Source organism: Clarias gariepinus, chromosome 12 (assembly GCF_024256425.1).
Source record: "Clarias gariepinus isolate MV-2021 ecotype Netherlands chromosome 12, CGAR_prim_01v2, whole genome shotgun sequence".
Lineage (NCBI taxonomy): Eukaryota > Metazoa > Chordata > Actinopteri > Siluriformes > Clariidae > Clarias > Clarias gariepinus.
The window spans coordinates 7,920,724-7,941,825 of NC_071111.1; the positions used below are offsets into that span (position 1 = coordinate 7,920,724).

At 38.3% G+C, this 21,102-nt stretch overlaps 1 protein-coding gene across 2 annotated transcripts; it reads left to right on the forward strand.

Annotated features, from left to right (window-relative positions):
* Positions 1-1,109: 1,109 nt before the first annotated feature.
* klhdc10 (kelch domain containing 10) lies at positions 1,110-19,449 on the forward strand. Of its 2 annotated transcripts, XM_053508874.1 has the most exons (10): positions 1,110-1,333; positions 11,001-11,093; positions 11,774-11,995; positions 12,072-12,226; positions 15,027-15,175; positions 15,355-15,439; positions 15,530-15,596; positions 15,690-15,737; positions 15,820-15,959; positions 17,000-19,449. In XM_053508874.1, exons 1-10 carry the CDS (start codon positions 1,249-1,251, stop codon positions 17,207-17,209), a joined length of 1,254 nt encoding a protein of 417 aa, XP_053364849.1. In that variant the 5' UTR covers positions 1,110-1,248; the 3' UTR covers positions 17,210-19,449. The 2 variants fall into 2 exon arrangements, with proteins under 2 accessions (XP_053364849.1, XP_053364850.1); XM_053508875.1 differs by lacking the exon at positions 11,001-11,093.
* Positions 19,450-21,102: the final 1,653 nt, after the last annotated feature.

Below are 21,102 nucleotides of genomic sequence, written 5' to 3' on the forward strand. Positions count from 1 at the left end.
TCACGACATGTTCCCCTTGACATCCTGAGCTCACTACTGCCCATGTAGCTAAATAAACACACTTCCCCACAGCCACATCTATTTGAAAGCTGCAGATGCAATGAGATGTTCAAATAAATCCATAGGGTCAGGTGTCCACATACTTTTGGTCATAAAATGTAGGAGGCTTTGATTTGTGAATGATTAAAATTTAATATGTGAAATCATATTTAAGTATTTTTCCAAGAGGAAAAAATTTTTTTTACTAATTTGCCATCATTAACCGGTTATATTTCATTGGGTTATGTTATGACATTTTATTTGGTTGCTATTACTAGATTAGACTAGTTTTTCCTGTATTCATCTGTTCTAATACAGTGGAGTTATTTACTCTGTATATAACTCCACAGATCATCCAAAGGTCTAGTAAAAAAAGATAAAATCGTAATCCTTAGAAAAGCAATAGGGACCTCATATATTTTGACATCTGCACTATGAGACGTCAACACCATCATAGCAAGGCATTATGACATCATAATCACTATGATGTCATAGTGCTGCTGTCATAGTTCTCAGGCCCTAATAAATAGAGGTCTTTGAGATTGAATTGTTAGATTGTCCAGATAGGCAAGAAATGGATCCAGAAATCCCTGATAATTTGTATGGTGTGTACCTCCGTCACACTGACTGAAACTGAGCTGAAACAGATTGATGAATCCTGTGCGGTTCAGATTTTAGTGAAGACAGTGTACAGTATGATTTAACTGGATCAAATGATGTCTAGTATTAATTAAATAAGAGTGCAGATTAGTGTTTCGTATTTACATCGAAGCATTTTGACCTGACTCACAAAAATTGTATTTGATTATATTTTATGGCTGTGAATATTTCCACTTTTAATTGAGTATGATTTTTCATACATAATTTTTAGGCTACCTTTACATAATTGTACTTTATAGACTCAGGACTTTATCCAGCTGTTATGACGATAAAAGAAACATCTGCAAAGTCCAGTTGGCTTACTGGTTTCGTCATTCATGTGCAAAACCTTTATTTTGAAACTTTAAAAATCTCCCCGTCTCGTTTCTTTGGCCATGTTGGAAACTAATTTCTGCCTTCACCCGCCGAGCTGCAGCGAATGGAGACAGATCCGTGAACACTATGGGACGCGTTATTGTTTCTCCTGCATTGTTTTGTACGTAAACAAAGTGATTTTATGTTTTAGTTTTGAAAAAACTAATCGATGATTTGATTTCGTTTGTGCCAAATATGTCGGCCGCAGAGGATGCACAGAGCCCGGAGCAGCTGAATAAATTTGAGAAACTGTCAGGGAGCCCTCCTCTTCGAGTGGCAGGTCAGTGGAGACACAAACAACAACAACAAACAACAACACTAATAAAAAATAAAATAAAACCGCTTGTAATATAACGATGATGCCAAGATATACTAATAAATAAATTGATAATAATAACTGTTACGCGATAGAAATGTGTGTCGTGTCATTAGCTTAGCGGATGTTTGCTTAACTAAACGTTAACGGCTAGTTATTATTGGGTTGTTGTTGCTAGCCGTCCTGTACGCTAGCTAACTCGACTAGCCAGACACATGATTATTATTATTATTTGTCATCTGTCAGTGAAGGTTAATACATCATTCACTCATTTGTCTGTATGTCATAAGTTATTAAGTACTGTACTAGTCAATCTCGTTAACTAGTTGTGTGCGGGTGCGCGCGCGTGCTTGTGTGTATGTGTGTATACATATAAATGGTTAGCTTAAAGCTAACTGCGCGCGCTCCGACCTCTGCCAGATTCCTGTCAGGACAATTCTCCTACTTTCTGTCTATCTGTATTTATATTTGTTTGCTGGTTTGTTGTTTTGCTTGATTATTATTATTGTTGTTATTATTGTACAAAATTCACATTACTTGAGTGATGAAATCCATGTATAACAGTGCAAAGAAAAGAAAAATATAAATGATTTTGACCTTCATGACACAATAATTGAGTCAGAATCTCAAAGGAAAAGCTATATAGGTGGTACAGTATATTATCGATGGGAATCATCGGTCACCTCAAGATATGATATCATCACGATATCCAAGTGCGATTCTGGACCTTCTTACATTTTAATTCGGGACCCCTGTGTTAGAGGAGATGAGAAAAAAATCAAATGTTTTGTAATACGGATAATCGATAGAGAAAAGATATAACTAAATGTGAGGAATAATGTCTTTCCGTGTAGCGATGCCCTTTTCTCTATCGACTACACACTCTGCATCATGTATATAGTACACAGATAGGGTGTAACAATTGTTACGATTACTAATGGTTGCAATTTTTTAAAAATCAATTTGTATTAAAATAGGACAGACAATACGAACATTTGTTTTAGGCCGCGGCGCTGATCATTTTAAAACCATACATCATTTCATTCTAATCATACTTGTAATTTATGATTTATGTAGATTTTTAAATCTGTTTCTTAAAAGATAAAATCGTTGCCCTAAGAATAAAAAAAATGCAGTACTGTACAAAAGTCTTGATCGCCTATTTTGCTTCCAAAGAGCCAGGCTTTCTTATATTTTTACTGTTGTCTTAAGGAATAGTGCTCTAGGTTTCCTGAAGTACTTTTTTGTCTTTCATTTTCAGTCCACTCCCTGTACCTGAGCAGTTTCAGAGGAATGTTTTTTTGTTTGTTAAACCACACAGTGACCTATGACTCATAATATCAATCGTAAAATATATATATATATAAATATAACTTGAGCATGAACCAGTGAGAAGCAGGTGTAGATGATAACAGATGTTCAGGCCTGTGATAAGTATACTGAGTGCTGAATACTAAGAGGTTGGAGCAGATGAGAGAGGAAATGAGGTTGGTACATCAACAAGACTTTTTATATTTCTTAGGCACTTTGCAGGCTGTTTGGGTTAAAGATTTTTCCCACTTCTTTGATTTAATCTACATAATTTAATTTTTTTAATTTGAAGAAATGTGTGTGTGTGGGGGGGGGGGGGGGGGGTTATATATCCCAGTGAACTATAAGTAAAATATTTTTTGCATAAAAGGAGCTATAATATCTACAGAATGTATATTTATATATCTTTAAAATTAATATTTCACAAAAATTAATCGGTGCAAAACTAGCTTCTGTTTAGCTACGTTAAGAATGTATAATTTAAATCATACAGTGAGTCTTTTATATAAATGTTTGATAGGATATTATTTATCACAATGTCAACATTATATCGTTATATTGACCAGCATTACTTTATTGTTAATATCTACAAACATCTATAATCTTTTTTATTTTTTTTAAGAAAATGTATTCTGTCTAAAAGATTTTTTTTATTTAAGACTTGTGAAACTCCAGCTATATAAAATGATTTGCTTAGCAAGATCGATTTTTTTTTTTTTTTTTTTTTTTCCTCTCCTCAGGTTATTTAACAAGTTACTGACCAGTACAGCCAAACTAATTTCCAATAACACTTTCAAAGATAAACAGACCCTTTGGGCAGTCTACTGCTTCAAATTAATTTAATTGGAGAGCGCACATCCCAACAAAATGTGAACTATTATTTCCAAAATGGAAACAGTCATGGATGAATAGTGTGTTTAAAGAAACTTGCGCATTACAGGCCCTTGGCCCATAAGGTCCTGACCTCGGTCCAAACCATGACCACATGTTTGTGTCTATTAAAGGACTTGAAGCAGACAGTCTGAGAAAACTTTCTACCCTGATGGTATCCAAGCACTAGTAAAACACTGGAATAGGTGCATAAGTATAGCAGATGATTATATAGAGAAATAAAGGGAATTTTTATTCTCATATTTGTGTTTGTTGTTCTGCACAATCAAAAGTCCCAGTTTGACTTATGCATAACCTCTTTTGAATTGTTTTGCATAAAAATTGCTTAAAAACTCAGGCTTAAAGGGTGTTATATTATTGAGCATGTGAAATGCCACAGTGCTGTTTTTCCAGCGCTTGCATGTTTTCTCTGAGGTAGTGCTTTATTTCAGAGCATTTGCATACGCCAATTGTGTTGCTGTTCATGTACACTGTTCACATTGGATTTTTTTTTTTTGTGGTGGATAAATGACTATGCTGAATTTTGTCAGCATTCCATTATTGTCTTTAGGTATTTTAAAACTAACCCTCATGTGCCCTTTGTTTGAAACCCAAAAGTTAAATATACCCCTTGTGGAATTTTTAGGCTTTAGCTCCTCCATGTCCTCCAACATAAAGCATAATAATAAACCAAAGATAAAGCAGAATAATGTCAGAAAGTGCCTGGATAGTAGGGCTGTGCGATAACACGATATTTGATCGTGGACGCTCAAAATTACTGCACGATCCACTTTTTCAGAAAAATCGTTGTATCGCCATATATAGTGCACAACAGGTTGTATCCTTAGCAGTTCGATAGGCGGCGCCAGGTTAACAATCTCGTATATGTTGCTCGTAAATTCAGTGAGATTAAGTGACGGAGTCAGTGACAATGGAGGGAAACACGGAGGAGTTGGTTGCTAAAAAAATGCAACTTCTGTAATATGGAAATGGTTCGGATTTTTGCTAACAGACACAGCGCAAACAACAGTTATTTGCAAATGTTGCAATGATACGATTCGCACCACGGATAGCAACACAACAAATCTTTTAAACCACCTCAAGAGAAAACACCCGAAAGAATATGCAGAGCGTCCAATTTTAAAAGGACCCCACGCGAGTACATCACCGGGTACAACCAAGCAGCCAGAAACGACAAGGCTTAAACAAACAACTCTAACAAAAGAAACATATCAGAAAGGAACTCCGTATGAGAGAACGAGCAAGCGCTGGAAAGACGTAACTGATGCAGTGACATTTTTACCTGACCAAGGACATGATTCCTATAAAGACTGTGGAAAATGAGGGCTTTAAAAGACTGTTCAAAGTTGTAGATCCACGTTACGAAATACCCAGTCGCAAATATTTTTCCTCCACTGCCATTCCACAGCTTTATTCAGAGTGCCGCAGCAAGATTCAAAATAAAATTCAAAACTTAAAGTTTTTTGCTACAACAGCTGATTTATGGTCTAGCCGTACGTCAGAGCCGTATTTAAGTCTGACGATTCACTTTATTCATGAGTGGAAGTTGTGCAGTGCGTGTCTAGAAACAACATATTTTCCACAAGACCATACAGGCGAGCTCATAGCGCATTGACAGTTAATATTTTTATTTAAACTTTATTTAACTTTGTAAAAAAAAAATAATAAGCCATTTACAGTTTTGAAGGTGTTGCTGAGGATCTATGTCAAATAAGCTATCTGATTTGTTAGACTTGTTAAACTAAGATTTGTTAAACAAATGTTCATTTTGATGGTACAGTAATTGTAATGCAAGTCTTGTTGAATGTTCTTTCTTTGCAGAATAGCACTTGCATTAAATCTTCATTTAATTAAAATATTCTTAAACATACATGGTAAGAGTATATTTTTATATGGGGACATTAGTTTGGTTGTATTGTACAGTACCTTTGTAATTTGCAAAATAGTCTTAAAAAAACAACTTGAAAAAGAATCGGGATAAAAATCGTGAATCGTGATTTCCCCAGAAAAAATCGTGATATGATATTTTTTCCATATCGCCCACCCCTACTGGATAGAATAAAGAATAAAATAAAGTTTTGTTCATAAAACAACTTGGGTTGCCACACAAGCCACCTGACAACATATCGCCCACCTTTTTTCTCATCTGAACCACACAGTCTGACAGGCGAAGATTAACCAACTTTTTGATGTCACTGAAAACTCCCACAATACCTACTAACTTTAAGCCCATTGATTGATTAATTGATTTGATTATGTGTTGCTCCACCCCTTTGTATCCCCTTATGTTGTAAAAAACAGTGAGCTTTTCAACCTGAAGTGACAGAGGCAGTGAGCAAGCCAGTGGTGACGATACTTTAAATGGCTTTGAATTTCTACTCAGAAAGCTGATACGGTCTCTTCAACACTAGATCTGATAGCACTAATGTATAAAGCTATATGTCTTACAGGTTCTAAAGTGTTAAAGCTAGTAACTAGGTAACTAACCAGTTGAAATGTTGTGTAACTTGTGTTCGTGTTTTTTTTAAAATCTTTTTTAAAAAGCTCATCTTTTTTTTCTGCCATTGTTCTCTACCAGTCCAGTAGGAGGCAGTATTACACAAACTGGCCACAAACGAAAAAGTAGAAAAGAAGTGTTTTTTTTTTTCAATTATAATAGTTTTTTAAGGTACAGTATTCGTCAATTTACTCTCTCCAACACCAGGTTTAGCATATGACTTCTACTCACCTATAATAATAATATTAATAATAACAATAATAATAATAATCATAATTTTCGCTATTATTACTCACAGTTTATTGTAATATTCACATCCGTCAGCATAAGGCTTGATTCTGGTTCTTGATCACTGATGCTACCTGACTATCTTCTTTACTAAACAAAATACATACTTTCATTGAGGCGTCCATGTTTTGTTCTCCGCAGAGAAAAAATTGAAGAATGTCATTCTGTGTCCAGTCTTCCCACTACAGAGTTTAACACAGCTTAAATCTTTGTGGAAAAAAAGTTAAGCGATTTAGAGGGAGATAAGTCACATGTTGTGTTCTTTCTGAATGCTAAGTGTACGCAGTGAAACAGGTTTGTGTGTTTCAGTCTGAGTACAAGATGTAGTGACAAGAAAACGGTGTTACAGTGAATTTGGTAGAAGTAAAGGAGAAGTGGTAGGCTGATTTGTGTGTTCTGCCTGGTTTGCATGTGGTGACTGGGGACAATTCCACTTGACCATGAAGACGGTCTCGGACTCGGCAGATGCAGTCAGCTGTTCTCTGATGCCTCTTGATTTCAGTTTGATTAGTCGTGACCGGTGATCAGCTAATCTGTTTTAGATAAATAAGATTTTGTAACGAGTGCAAAAGCGTTCAAGCGGCACCACAGAAACAGATTTTTATGGCGTCACATTTTCAGAAATCATGTGCGTTAAAATCCTCGGATTTGCCTGTTTCTCTAAACTCTGTGAGAGATTGAGTCTCAAACCCTCTCATTACACATGCTTACACCAGTTTAAATACACCACGAAGATGAAAATAACTGCTCTTGGTTTTTAAAGGAGAAAACTTATGTTATACAAAACACTTGAACTAACCATTAAACCTACAATTTTTAAAAGGTTTTAAAATTGTAACGAAATTAGAGAAGAGCACTCCGTAATTTGTTAGTATTCGTAAAATTCGTAAGTTGTAATATCGAATCGGGATATTTATAAAATTGTGATACTTATAAAATCACAATTTTAAGCACCATGTGACAGGTAATTCCCATCCCTGGTTAGCAGTCAGTTTTTACATCTAATAATCGGATAAAATGTACTTTTGCTTAATTAAACAGCAATGTAAAATATATAAGAGAAACAATGATTAATTGTTTGTTTGTTTGTCTTTTTAGAAAAAATCAACTTTTATTTTTTAAAATGCATACAGCGTTTTATCAAAAATAAACAGTCATTATTCACAATAAAAGGAATAGCTTACATTTGCCATACATTCTTATTTTAAAGCCTTTTCTCAGATGCAAAAACATGTTTCTAATGACCCAGTTTAAAAAAAAAAAAAACTAAGGCAAACATTAAAATAAATAATTATACAAAAACACTAAGTGTGCAACTAAACTTTCAGGACTAAAAGTAAAAAAATTTACATCTCAGGCATAACCTAATCCTTTACTGACAATTTCTGTTGTTTTCTCTTCCTGTTTTTTCTTCTTTTGGCTCGCTAATATTTTTATCGCTCCTTTCTATTTTGCAGCCCACAACAGAACGCTCCATCAAATTAATACACAGCTAACTGTTTGCGTCTGCTTCTGCTTTGTGGATGACGTAAGCGTTTCTTCTTTGTCGGTGGTTAATGACGGCTTGCATCTGGAAGCGCGCTGTGTCACACCAAACAAATAATTGCGCAAAAACATAACGCAAGCTTTTAAAATTGAAAAAATAATAATAAAAAAAAAAGTGTGCCTTAAATTTTTTTTGATGAATGGAAAGAAGCCTTAAGGCAGAAGATTTTGTCTCGATCATTTTGTGTAATCGAGTTACTCGAGGAATCGTTTCAGCCCTAGTCTGAGTGTTTCTATCACAGCTGAGACACACTGAATTGTTACGCGACCAGATTATCATTTGTAATCCGATCCAGTGATGTCGTGTAAACCAGGAGAGAAAGTGTGACCTGTTGACTGATACCACACACAACCCAGAATGCAAAACACCACCATGATAGGTTTTTTCTTTAGTTTGTTTTTTGCTGACAGAATAGACAGATGCTTTATTGATCCCGAAGAAAATTCAAGAGGTTCATCAGAGCTCTGACTTTAGCGTTGGCACAGAAAATTTATATAATCGGTACCGCTGAATCGTAACCACACGTAAGGGCTTTTTCCTGAGCGCAGACTAGTGTTAATTTTGTCAGCAATTTTAGTCTTAGTCTTAGTCCTGGGATAAATGTCCCTGTTAGTTTTTAATTATATTTTGTCAATCTTATCCTGTTTTTTTTTTTTTTGTCAAGTTTTAGTCACTTCAAAGTCTGGGCATTTTAGTCTAGTTGTAGTCAGAGGAACCTTTAAGTATTTTAGTCAATGAAAGCGTAACATTTTAGTAAGAAGCTTATTATTAATTAACCCTACAGTCAGTCTAGTCTTATCTTAATATTAAAACTGTCTCTTTTCATATGTTGTTTTTAGCTAATTATATTTATTTTTAACCATCACAGCAACTGCTGCATGTCCATATATTTTTTCAACTACAAAACAATAGGAGCAGTATAAACAAAGCAATGTTTTTAACATTTTTTTAATTAATTTGTTTATGGATTTACACACTTGGACTGTTGTAGGGATACTGTAGCTCCTATGTGTCACAATTATCTGTTAACCTATTGGCTTAATGTGTGAGCTTAATACTGCCGTGGTGATGAAGAGTTAAAGACGACTGAGCTTGTAATATCGCGTCATTGCGCGCGCAAACTACTCCTGATTAGCTACGCGCCGCGACCTGGAACACTGCTGCTCGCGCCATAATGAATCACACCGTATCGTAGCGCATTGTAAAGACTGATGTTTTATTAGTTTTTAGTTCTTTAAACCACATTTTAGTCTCATCTTTTTTCGTCAACGATATTGCATGCTGATTTCGTCACTGTTAATTGATATCCGTGACGTCTCGCCATCGTCTTGTCTAAGTAAAAAAAAAAAATTAACACTGGCTCAGACATTTTTGCAGAACAACATTCAGGTTGGAAATTAAACGATATATTTACATATTTTGTGTAAATGTAAATAGTTAAAACGAAAAAAAAAAAGATGACGTGTGATTCAATAATACACAAATAATCGCTAATGTCAGCAAAAACACTAAATGTCTGCTTTACGCCGGTTTGACGACACCTCGCGTGACAAAGCGCGCTTTTTTTTTTCCCCTACCACAACAGTCTGGAGTGTGTTATCTCCCTCATCTGCCAAGAGTTAGGATGTAGAATTTATTACTGAACGACACGTGACTCATTTCGTTGTTGTTGTTCTTACAGTTTGTTTGAGAATACGGTGTTATGGAACATCAGAGAGACGAGTTGTTTCCTGTTTTTATTTATGTTTTAGCAGCCATGAACATTTCCTCACCATCATCATCATCTCTCTCTCTCTCTCTCTCTCTTGTGCTCTAAAAATAAAATTACGCAGCTCTTTCATTCTAGTGGAAACTTGACAACTGTACATATTTGATAAAATTTTGCATTCATATCAACTTTACAGCTGGAACGGCGGTCCAAGGCGTGTGATTTATACCAGAATAACGAGCAACAATTTCTGACCAATCAAACTGAAGAAGTCAGCTTTCTTGTAGCGTTATTATTATTATTATTATTATTATTACAGTGGAACCTTGGATTACGAGCATAATTCATTCCGGAAGCGAGCTTGTATTCTAAAACACTCGTAACCAAATTGAATTTTCCCATAATAAATAATGGAAACTCAAATTATTTGTTCCACAGCCCAAAAAAATAAATACATAAAAACAATTAATACAAAATATTAAGTAAAAATCAAACAAATTAACCTGCACGTTACCTTTAAACAAAAAAAATCCGGACAGATAAGTGTTTCTATTTATGCGCGCTGTGTGTGTGTGTGTGTGTGCACAGACACAAAGATCAGGCTGATACAGAGAGAGAAAATGGATCTTTAACCTCTCTAATGGGACTTGCTTTTGCTTTACACGGTGCTGTACACACACATACAGACACAAAATAAAATATGTTTTACACACAGACAAAGGGTCACAGTGTTATAGTAAACAGTACATGTGTGCACGGATGTTGATTATAACAGTAAGAGACGAGCACTAAGACCCAGCAGGGAAGACAATTACCCACAATTCTGCAGTGCAAGAGAGTCAAAACAAGAAGCGCATGCATGATAAATGATACTCAGTACTTGTAAACCAAGACTTTTCAAAGTCAAAATTTACTAAAAATCTTTGCTCATCTTGCGGAACACTCGCAAACCGCGTTACTCGCAATCTGAGGTTCCACTGTATCAGTTATTGCTTGGTGATTTTTCTCCCACATTGTCGTAATAATGTTTTACCTGCACCGTCTGCGTGTGATTTGCTCTGGTGTATTTTGTGTGCTTTGAAGCTGGGGCCTTGATTTGATTTATTCATGTATTTACTTATTTGCACACTCTGTGAGAGTAAACTCTGTCCAGAGAGAGAGAGAGAGAGAGCGTGATGCGATTATCGTCTTCTTCATCAGCTGTCTTTTGTTCCAGACGAAAGCGTTCATTTTAAGAACGGAAAACACAAGTTGTGGTGTGCGTGTATGTGTGTGTGTGGGTGTGTGTGTGGGTGTGTGTGTGTGTTCTGTTTATCTGCGTTGTTGTTGTTTGTTTGTTTGTTGTTGTTATTTTTGTTTGTCTGATTTGCGGTGGTGATTGTGGTGACAGGCTCTAAGAAGAAAGTTCGCTGGCTTCAGGCTCGACGAATCCTCGCTCAACCTTGCTCCAGCCTGCGGATCCCTAACAGGTTTTTAAGAGAAGGTGGGTAACGCGCCAGCCCTTGAACTGAAACCCCCCCACCCCCCACCCACATATCCTGAAAGCAGACTCGTGGGAGCGTGTTGAATTTTCCTCCCCATCCCCCCCTACGAGCTTTTTCTTCCCCCCTCCTCACGATCGCCTTCTCTCTCTCTCTCTCGAAGCTTAGCTTTGTTTTTGTTTTTTTTTTGTTTGTTTGTTTTTTTTAATCGTTGGCATCGCCGGATTATCAGGCTCGGGATTGTCTCTGTATGTGTGCGCGTGCTTGTGTTTAGAAGTGCGTAAGTACTCACACCTGTTTTGATCATCTGAATCTAGTGAGACATTATTCCGGTCAAGATTTGCAAGAGCGTAGCAGCTTGTCTTTGTCTGTTTCATTTCATCATTTTCACAGTCAACGCTTCTTTTCATTCCACAGAGTCTTCGAGACGACCCTTGCCCAGTCTAACTAACGTCTTTGTCTGAATTTGTCCACTATTTTGCCCTATTTTTTCTTTTTTGAAAGAAAATCGCATCACGGATGCTCTGTATGCCTCCGACTCCTTGTTAATAAAAAAACGGAAAGAAAAAAAAGTTTTTTTCCCATAGCGGTCCTGAGATTTAATGTTGATTAAGCGCCAGTCGAAGGGCGAGCACGCATGTCCCGTCCTCACCTCACCACCTCGTAACTCGTGTCTCCGCAGGTCATAGAGCCCCGCCGGCACGGAGCGGACACCGCTGCGTCGCCGACAACACCAATTTATACGTCTTCGGCGGCTACAACCCGGACTTTGATGAGTCGGGCGGATCGGAGAACGAGGATTACCCTCTGTTCAGGGAGCTCTGGAGGTATCACTTCGCGACAGGGACGTGGCAGCAGATCCAAACAAAGGGCTACATGCCTACAGAGTTGGCCTCCATGTCAGGTAATCCGACACGTGACAGTGATGATGGTTTGTTCATCGTTCGTCGTATTTATGTTTCGTTGTTTGTTTTTTCCAGCTGTTTTGCACGGTAACAACCTGCTCGTGTTTGGCGGTACCGGAATCCCGTTTGGAGAGAACAATGGGAACGACGTCCACGTCTGCAACGTTAAATACAAACGGTGGTCTCTGCTCAATTGCCAAGGGAAGAAACCCAACCGAATATACGGACAGGTGAGAACACCACACCACACCACACCACACCACGCCTTCACTTGTACCACACTCTGTTCCGTTCTAGCTGTATACTCCAGGAGTCGTGTTACAAACACATCATGATTTTAGGGGTGCTCCAATCAGGGTATTAGGGCTGATTACAAAATTCACAATCGGCTTTATTTATTTATTTGTATAGATCAGGGGTCGGCAACCTGCGTCTCCGGAGCTCCATGTGTCTCTTTCATCCCTTCGCTGCGGGTGAAAAGCTGTGAAACCTGTGACTTTGGAAAATGTATTTTATTTTAGTTTGTTAATTTTTTTCTTCCGCGTGCGCGAGCTCACAGAGCCGTGATTAATGTGGGAGCACTAAGTACCTCTCATCCCTCCCCTCTGAGAGAGCTCGGCCAATCAGCTCTCTCTAGACCTCCGGCTGTGAGAGATTACAGCATCACCTGGGAACCAGAGATCTCTGAATGATAGGGCGAGCACTTTATCACTGCACCACTCGGAGGCCTTTTGTCACTTAAAATACGTGTCACAACCACCAATGTGCGACACCCGCTGGTGCTCAATTTGTATAAACTTTTTCTTTTTTTTTATTCGGGTCAGCAGCTTACCGTGCACGCTCCAGGGGAAAAAAGGCTGACGGCACACAAAAGCAGAGGGCATTTTTGGTTTGCTGCAGGTCATATTTTAGAAATGCTAAGGACTCAAATAGACATTGAGTATTTTATTTGAGAGTAACCTTCAACTCGGCGTCTTTTGTTTTTTTTTTGTTTTTTTTCTCGGGGTTCAAAATGTTTTTCTTTGCATGCAGAAAATAAAATACATTTTCTGTAGATTTCATGAATGCAACACACTATAGTTTTTTTATACATAGCATAACGATAAAAAAAATTGTATGAAACGTGAAAAATGCGTATGAATCAAACTGATCAGATAGTCCCTGTTGAGTGAGCCGAGGGCGACGGTGCTGAGGGGAGAAAACTCTGAGATGACAATAGGAAGAAACCTTGAGAGGAACCAGACTCAACAGGGAACCCATCCTTATCTGGGTGATAACAGATAGCAGGGATTGATCTGCAGTCATACTGAGTGTGTTAAGAGGCTGGAAGTTCAGTATAATGGATGTCGTTAGGAGTCCAGCTCGTTATTAAAGGCGCAGGTAGACTGTAGGAAATTATGGAGCGACTGAAGTTAGAAGTCCTCAGAGAACAGCTGTCTGCATTAGCTGAAGACAGGACCGTCTTTGTGGAAAAGTGGAACCGTCCCCAGTCACCACATCCCATCCCCGTCCATGCGACGAGATCTTCAACCAGAAGCGGGACACCAGGACGAGTCAGACAGGTCCAGAGGACAGAGAGGGTCTGGATCACTGGCAGCTCAGGAGCAACATGTGTAGAGAGAAGAGATAACAGTTAGATTAAAGTGTTCTGTTGATTGTGTAGTATTATAACCATTTTAAACAGCAGTTCACAAATACAATTAAGAAAAAAAAAATCTAAGAACGTATCATAAACACATATACAACATATTCCATTGTCTTATTATTTCCCGTAGATTATAAAGAAACTAAAAGCGATACAATAGCCTGTGCTCGACTAAAGAGCAAACATTTCCATGACTTAACTACTGTAGCCTCAAGCAGCTCTCACGCACCTAAATGCTTATCTAAATGTCTAAAAGTCTTGGCAACATTCCTAGCCTGGCAACAGCATGGTCATGTGGCTGTCCACTCATCACATTCGTATTTTGCGCCATCACAATAGTATCGGTTTCTGTGATCTGCTAGTTGGGAGACGACCGATCTGTGATGATGATAAAGTGATTGTCGGAGCACCGTTAGATGAGACCCAAAGTGATGTTTTACAATAAAAAAAATAAAAAAAAGTCATAAAAGTTAATAATCATTTATGTTTTTGCAGATTTTAAAGCAATAATTACAAGAAAGGCAAAAAGAAAAAGATTCAATACAGAAATTTAACATGAAATAGCTTCAGTCGTTAAGAACAAAGCAGCAACCCAGACTGCGATCGTATACAGAATTGGAGCAACAGAACTGTTCAGCTCTCCGTGTGTGTGTGTGTGTGTGTGTAGTTCTCTCCACTCTGTTTAGGAAAGGTTGTGTAGGTTTGTCATTCTCGGGTAACCCTTAACGGTTCTGTGGAAGATTCCATTTCAGGAAGTATTTCAAGCAAAAAACAGTAACTACTCAATTTCATTTGTGACAAATTTGTTTTATAAAAAGGTCAAATGTAGTTATAGATATTTGTAAATATATTTTTTCCTAATACAGTGGAACCTCGGTTTTCTCTTTCTTTTTATTTTCTTGGCCTTTGCTTTGTACATGGCAGCAATTTTTACTAAAGATATATCCAGATAAATAGATTTTGTAAAAAAAAATTTGCACACTTGCGCAACGGCACCTTGTTATCGTGTATAAGGTGTAGTGCTCTGTTCGGCACGATTTTTGTGTCGGATGATCGTTCCCAGCAAAGGCTTGGAAGTCACTTCACTTTGAGCCAGATTCTTTTGTCATGTACACGATATGTTCATTATTGGAGGCGTTTGTATACCGAGGTTCCACTGTATGGAGAAACATTTATGCAGATTTGTCTTGCAGTTGGTCTCAAAAGTGTGACAATGTCCCACTGTTGAAATAAAGTATAAAATGTTGCTCACAGCTGATAGATGATACATTCTCATGGCAAAAAAACATGCTCCCATCCACATCTCACTTCTTTATACGTGTAACACCTCTAACATGAAACTTTTCCAAAAAGCCCGACACTAACAGACATTGTTTCTGGCGTAGGCAATGGCCATCATAAATGGCTTCCTGTATGTGTTTGGAGGGACGACGGGTTACATTTACAGCAAAGACCTGCACAGACTGGACCTCACCACACGCGAGTGGATGCACCTCAATCCATACAACCCTCCGGACGAACTGCCCGAGGAACGGTGAGTGACCGATCGCATCCGGAATGAAAAAAAAAATGTTACTTACAAGATTCTATAGAGAATGTGTTTTGTTTGATAAAGTCTTACACATTCTTTATATTGATTAATTAAAACACCAGAATGTCGTATATTAAATAATAATAAATCAGTCATCTAATGACCAGCTTTGTCTCGAACAGATACAGACATGAAATAGCACATGATGCAGTGAGAATTTACATCCTAGGAGGAGGAACCTCTTGGACATCGTACCCGTTAGACAAGGTAAAAAGCATTTGTGCACTTTTTTTACATTGCGTTATCTTTGAGGCCTCGTCCCTACATCTCTGCTCTTTCATTGATCTGCTCTTTCAGATTCATGCGTACAATCTTGAAACAAATTGGTGGGAGGAGATCAAAACGAAGCCTCATGAAAGAATAGGTTAGATCCTGTTTGATTTTCCTTATCATCTTATGGAGTTATGGGCAGATTGCTGAATTATTTTTTTTTTTTGTTATGATCCTTCTGTGCCAGGGTACCCAGCGCCTAGGAGATGTCATAGTTGTGTCCAGATAAAAAATGGTAAGTGGCGTGGATCGTGCCTGAGTGTCAGATGTATATTTGTATTTGTGCGTCGTTATTGATTGCGTGCCCGTGTCTGTAGATGTATTTATTTGCGGGGGTTATAATGGCGAGTTGATCCTGGACGATTTGTGGAAGATCAACCTGCAGACGTTCCAGTGGACTAGGCTACCTGTAGTGATGCCCGAGCCGGCTTATTTCCACTGTGCTGCTGTCACACCGGTGAGTGTGCACACCACAACACACATTTTATTTCATAAATTAACAACTATATCTTTGCTCTACTATAGAGATCGCATATAAAGCCACAGTTATACAGCAAGTCCCCAATTTACGAACCTCCAAGTTGTGAACTTTCACAGATACGAACAAATTCCAGAAGTAGTAGTCATTTTTAGTTTATTTACAGTTGTTCTTGTAGTTTTATAAATGTTTAATGCTTTACATTGTACACATGGGTCAAAGGGTGTATAAGACTCCGACCTGTGCACGTTCTCCGGTTCTTATAAGTCTTTAAACAATGTAATCGACAGGTAGATGTCATCTCACACTTTTCAGTGTTTATGAAAGGGGTCTCCAGTGTCAGTGCTTTAAAATAGAAATGCTGTACCTTTTAGTATTTCAAGGGGTCAAGACTTTTGCACAGTGCTGCATGTTATGTAGAAGTAACTTGTCTTGTCGTGGGTATGGGATTATAAAAGTATATACAGTGCTGTAAAAGTATTTATATGAGTTTTTTTTCCCCTATATGTTTGCATATTTGTCACACTTTAAATGATTTGGATCATCAAACAATATTTTAATATTACACAAAGATAACCCGAGTAAATACAAAATACTTTTTTTTTATGATTTTAATTATTTATTTATTTATTTATTTTTGAGCCATTTAGAAGTGGACTTGCAGGTGTGTTTCGGATCGTGGTCCTGCTGCATAACCCAAGTGGGCAGGTTCAGACAGCTTTTTTTTCTTTTCTTTTTATTCTTAGTATAAAAAAAAAATCCTAATTTACTGTAAAAGCTGCAGTTGGTATTTACTCGGGTTATCTTTGTGTAATATTAAGATTTGTTTTATTATTTTAATCATTTAAATGTGAATATATATATACATATATAAATCAGAAAGGGAGCAAATAATGTATTTAGGGGCCTTTTTTTTAATTGGAGGTGGTACACATCTGTATACCCTGAAATCTCTGATACAATCTAAGCTTGTAATAAAGTTTAGTTTCTCTCTAACCTTTTGCGTGTTGTTGCTCTAGGCTGGCTGTATGTATATTCACGGAGGCGTGGTGAATATCCACGAGAACAGGAGGACCGGCTCTCTGTTTAAGATCTGGCTGGTGGTGCCGAGCCTGCTGGAGCTCTGCTGGGAAAAACTGCTGAAATCCTTCCCTCATCTGGCTCAGCTCTCAACCCTGCAGCTACTCAACCTGGGCCTCACACAGGAACTCATCGAACGCTTAAAATGAGGTTTATCAGCCGTGCACGTGGGCGTGCGATCAGTTACGGAGTGGAGAATGGACGACACACCTGAGCCAGTGTCTGAAGATAAGAAAAATAGGATTGATTTTTTTTTCCCCCCTCCCAGGACATTCCCTTTCCTTCTCCGTCTGGAATCCATCCTTATAATGTAGCCTGCCTTAAAACCAAAAACTGTGGGATGATTTTTTTTTTTTCCCTGTTGTATTTTTAATTAATTTAAGATAAAGTAGAACGTAGTCATTTGGGTTCCCCCTCTCTTAACGCGACGTTTCTTTTCAGCCTTCTCTGACTGGACGAGAGAAACTCGGATCGCCTTTGGGATATGAAAGCTGCAGCTGAAGGAAATTTCATTCCTGCTGCAACTAAGAAAAAAAAAAAAGAACACGTCTCAAAACCGAACATGTGCAATGCCAAGCTGGTTTGTGTGTAGCAAAGCGGATAATCGCTGTGCTGCGTTGGCTGAATGTTGTGTGAATGTTGTTTAGCAGTCACACAAACACTGCTTTAATCTTCATCCCTTTTTTTTTTTTTATTATTTCTATACTACTACTACAAAAAAAAAAAAAAAAAAAAAGAACTGTCATTATCTACGGGAGGTATTTTTCTGTTCAACATTTGTCTGATCCAGATCTTTATTCACTGTGAATAAGGTGCTCTTTAATTTACTTTTAATGCTTTTAAAAATAATAAAATGTTTGTTTTTCCCCCTCCTCTGCCAAATTTGCACTCCCCTTAAGTGATGACGTTAGATAGTTAAACTGATTCAGTGCCTTTTCCAGGAATAACTTAAATGTGCTACGTTTCATTCTCGACAGTGTCCGTGTCAATAACGCGCCTTGGAGTAAGCACTTTATCTTTTTAGCTTTGAATTATTCTTCCAAATCTTCAGGATTAGGCGTATACAGTATAATCCCTGACGCTAAACCTATTAATCCTAATTTCTTTGTGGAAATCTATACTTGCATCAGTCCACTCATGAGGAAATTAAAAAACTCGGTCACAAAAACATGACGCTAGGAGGCGCTGCACTGAATAAACAGGATGACACTAAATAACCGCAATCTGAAAGAGCAGTTTAATGTTAATTATCAGAGCAAAGCTTTTCTGTGGCGGCATGTGGTAACTAGTGGTTAGCACCTACAGGGTCTGGGTTTGATTTCCAGCTCAGGTCTGTTTGCATGGTGTTTGCATGTTCCCCCTGTGCTTGGTGGGATTCCTCCCACAGTCCAAAGACATGCAGATTAGGCTAATTGGCGTTCCCTAATTGCCTACAGTGTGTATGCATCCAGGGTGTACCGCGCCTGATGCCCCAACACCTTCATCTCACTAGCGTAGAGTCAGAATGTAAGTACGGTTTAATTACAATTCTCTGATGCAATGATTAATTTCTTGCGGAAATATTGGAAACGTAAACGTTACATTTCTTTTGCTGGTCATCGTGAAACATCAGACGATCACTCGCCATGCCAAACACCGCAAGTCAAACCGCATGATTAAGTGGTTTAGACGATGACTGAGCTTTTTCATAAGAAAGTCAAGAGCAGGACAAGTCAACTGATACAACACTTTAAAATAAAAGGTATCTTTAATAGAAAGAGCGAAGAGGACGTCTGATCCAAGCACTCAGCACCGTACAGGTGGGCAGGGTGATTAAAGATAACCAAACCGTACATGTGAATCTGAAGCAAGTATAGAGAGAGACCCAGCACTTCATTTCTGCGAGCACTGAGCACTAAGACACGCATCTTAACAAAGCTACTGTAGAAACGCTGTAACGTAACCATAAATTCTTCACTAGTAGCAGTTCGAGCAACCGATATTAACTGAGCAAAAGATGAATAAATATCGATCATGATTGATTAATACCAATTAGGTTAATTGTGAGTGTCAGGATCTGGTTAATTAGTTTAACTGGACAAAGTCCAACTACTTTTAATATGAAGCTCTAAGCCAGTCATTATCATCCTATAATTTAAACTCTGTTGCCTTTTAAAGCTAGTTGTATATTTTGTCTTTAATTAGCGTTAGGACTACAAGGACACGTCTTTTTTTGTCCCTTTTTATTTTTCTCTGCATGCCTAAACAAATGGGTTTTGAGAGTATAAAGATGAAGCATCCCACTAGATTCTGACCTGCTCCCTGCGATGTGGTTTTAAGGCAGCACTTGCATAATTGTGTTTATTTTGTGTTCATGTTAGAAATACCAATAAATTTATTAATTCAATTAGTTGTGCTCATTTGGCTCTTTCTGGAAATCTCCAATTCCGGGATTGGGAACCCTGCTAAGTGTCCTCACGAACAGAATTTACTGTTTTTTATTTTTTAGACCCTAACCCTGCTGTTCATAAAGAATGAAGTGGTGTTTTTCCTTTCATACCACAAGAAGGCACCATCCAGCTGTCATATACAGATCTCCAACAACAAACTAAATTGTGTTAGATTCTCATAAATTAAGCTGCACCTTCAGCTGATCTTGTTCAGGCCGATGTGGTGGTACAAACAGCACAAAGTGTGCAACACAAATGAAAAAGAGGGTTAAAAAGAATAAAGCAATAACTTAAACCTAAAAGCTTCAGTAGTAATAAAAGGCATAAGGCTGTTTTTTTCCGTAATGCATTTTTTTTTAACCATCTGGAAATGTATTCATGTCCAGCAGGAATCTTTGCATAGTATAAACCATTTACTAATCTCCTATTCGCCTATTAATGGCCAAAATTTACATAAAATTTTAAATGTTTTATTCACATGTGAAGCGTAATGCCTTTGTCACACCAGTATCTGTAATAATGCCAGCAGTTTGTATCCTGACACTCCAATACTTTGTCTCTAAGCTGTTCCCTTTCAGGGGTTGCCACCGCGCATCATCTGCCTCCATCTAACCCTATCCTCTGCATCCTCTTCTCTTGCACTGCATCTATAAATCTCCTCTTTGCTCTTCCTCTAGACCAGAGGTCTCCAAATCCAGTCCTGGAGAGCCAGTGACCAGCAAAGTTTGTAATTCACCAATACCTAAACACACCCACTGAACCTAGTAATTAACAGATTAGTTAAATCAGCTGTGTTTGAGAAGAAGAATCACCAAACTGTGATTCCAGTTCCAGGAGTGGATCTGGAGACCCCTGCTCTAGACCTCCTGCCTGGCAGTTCCAACCTCAGCATCCTTCTACTGATATGCTCACACACTCTCCTCTGAACATGTCCAAACCACCTCAATCTGAACTCTCTGACTTTATCTCCAAAAAATCTAATGGTTGTCCCTCTAATGGACTTACTCTTGATCCTATCCATCCTGTCAGTCCCAAAGAGCCTCAAGATCATCTCTGCTACCTCCAGCCCTGCCTCCTGTCTTTTCTTTAGTGCCACTGTCTCTAAGCCATAGGGCATAGCTGGTCTCACCATTGTCTTGGACACATTTCCTTTCATTCTCGCTGATACTACTGTCACACAACACACCGGACACACCTGTTCCAACCTGCCTGCACACACCTCTTCACCTCCTTTCCACACTCTGGACCGTTGACTACAAGTAGTCCTTAAAGTCCTGCACCCTCTTTACCTCTGCTCCCTGTAACCTTACTGTTCCTCTTGGGTTCCTCTCATTCACACGCATGTGTTCCTTCTTCGTGCAGATAACCTTCATTCCCCTGCTTTCCAGAGCATACGCCTGACTAGCTCATACAACACCACAGCCTCCCCTCTCGGCACCCTGTCATACGCTTTCTCTAAATCTACAAAGACACAATACAACTCCCTATTACCTTACCTCTCTCTCTACACCCATGAGCAACCTCAAAGTAAACAGGAAACCATACTGCTGCTCACAAATGCTTACCTCTGCCCTTAGTATAGTACTGACAATCCACAGAGAATCGCCCAGAGA

Coding starts and splice junctions, on each gene's coding strand:
- klhdc10 (XM_053508874.1), top strand. CDS start 1,249: ATGTCGGCCGCAGAGGATGCACAGAGCCCGGAGCAGCTGAATAAATTT. Junction 11,996..12,071: donor AGAGTTGGCCTCCATGTCAG/GTAATCCGACAC, acceptor TGTTTTTTCCAG/CTGTTTTGCACGGTAACAAC. Junction 15,960..16,999: donor ACTGTGCTGCTGTCACACCG/GTGAGTGTGCAC, acceptor TTGTTGCTCTAG/GCTGGCTGTATGTATATTCA.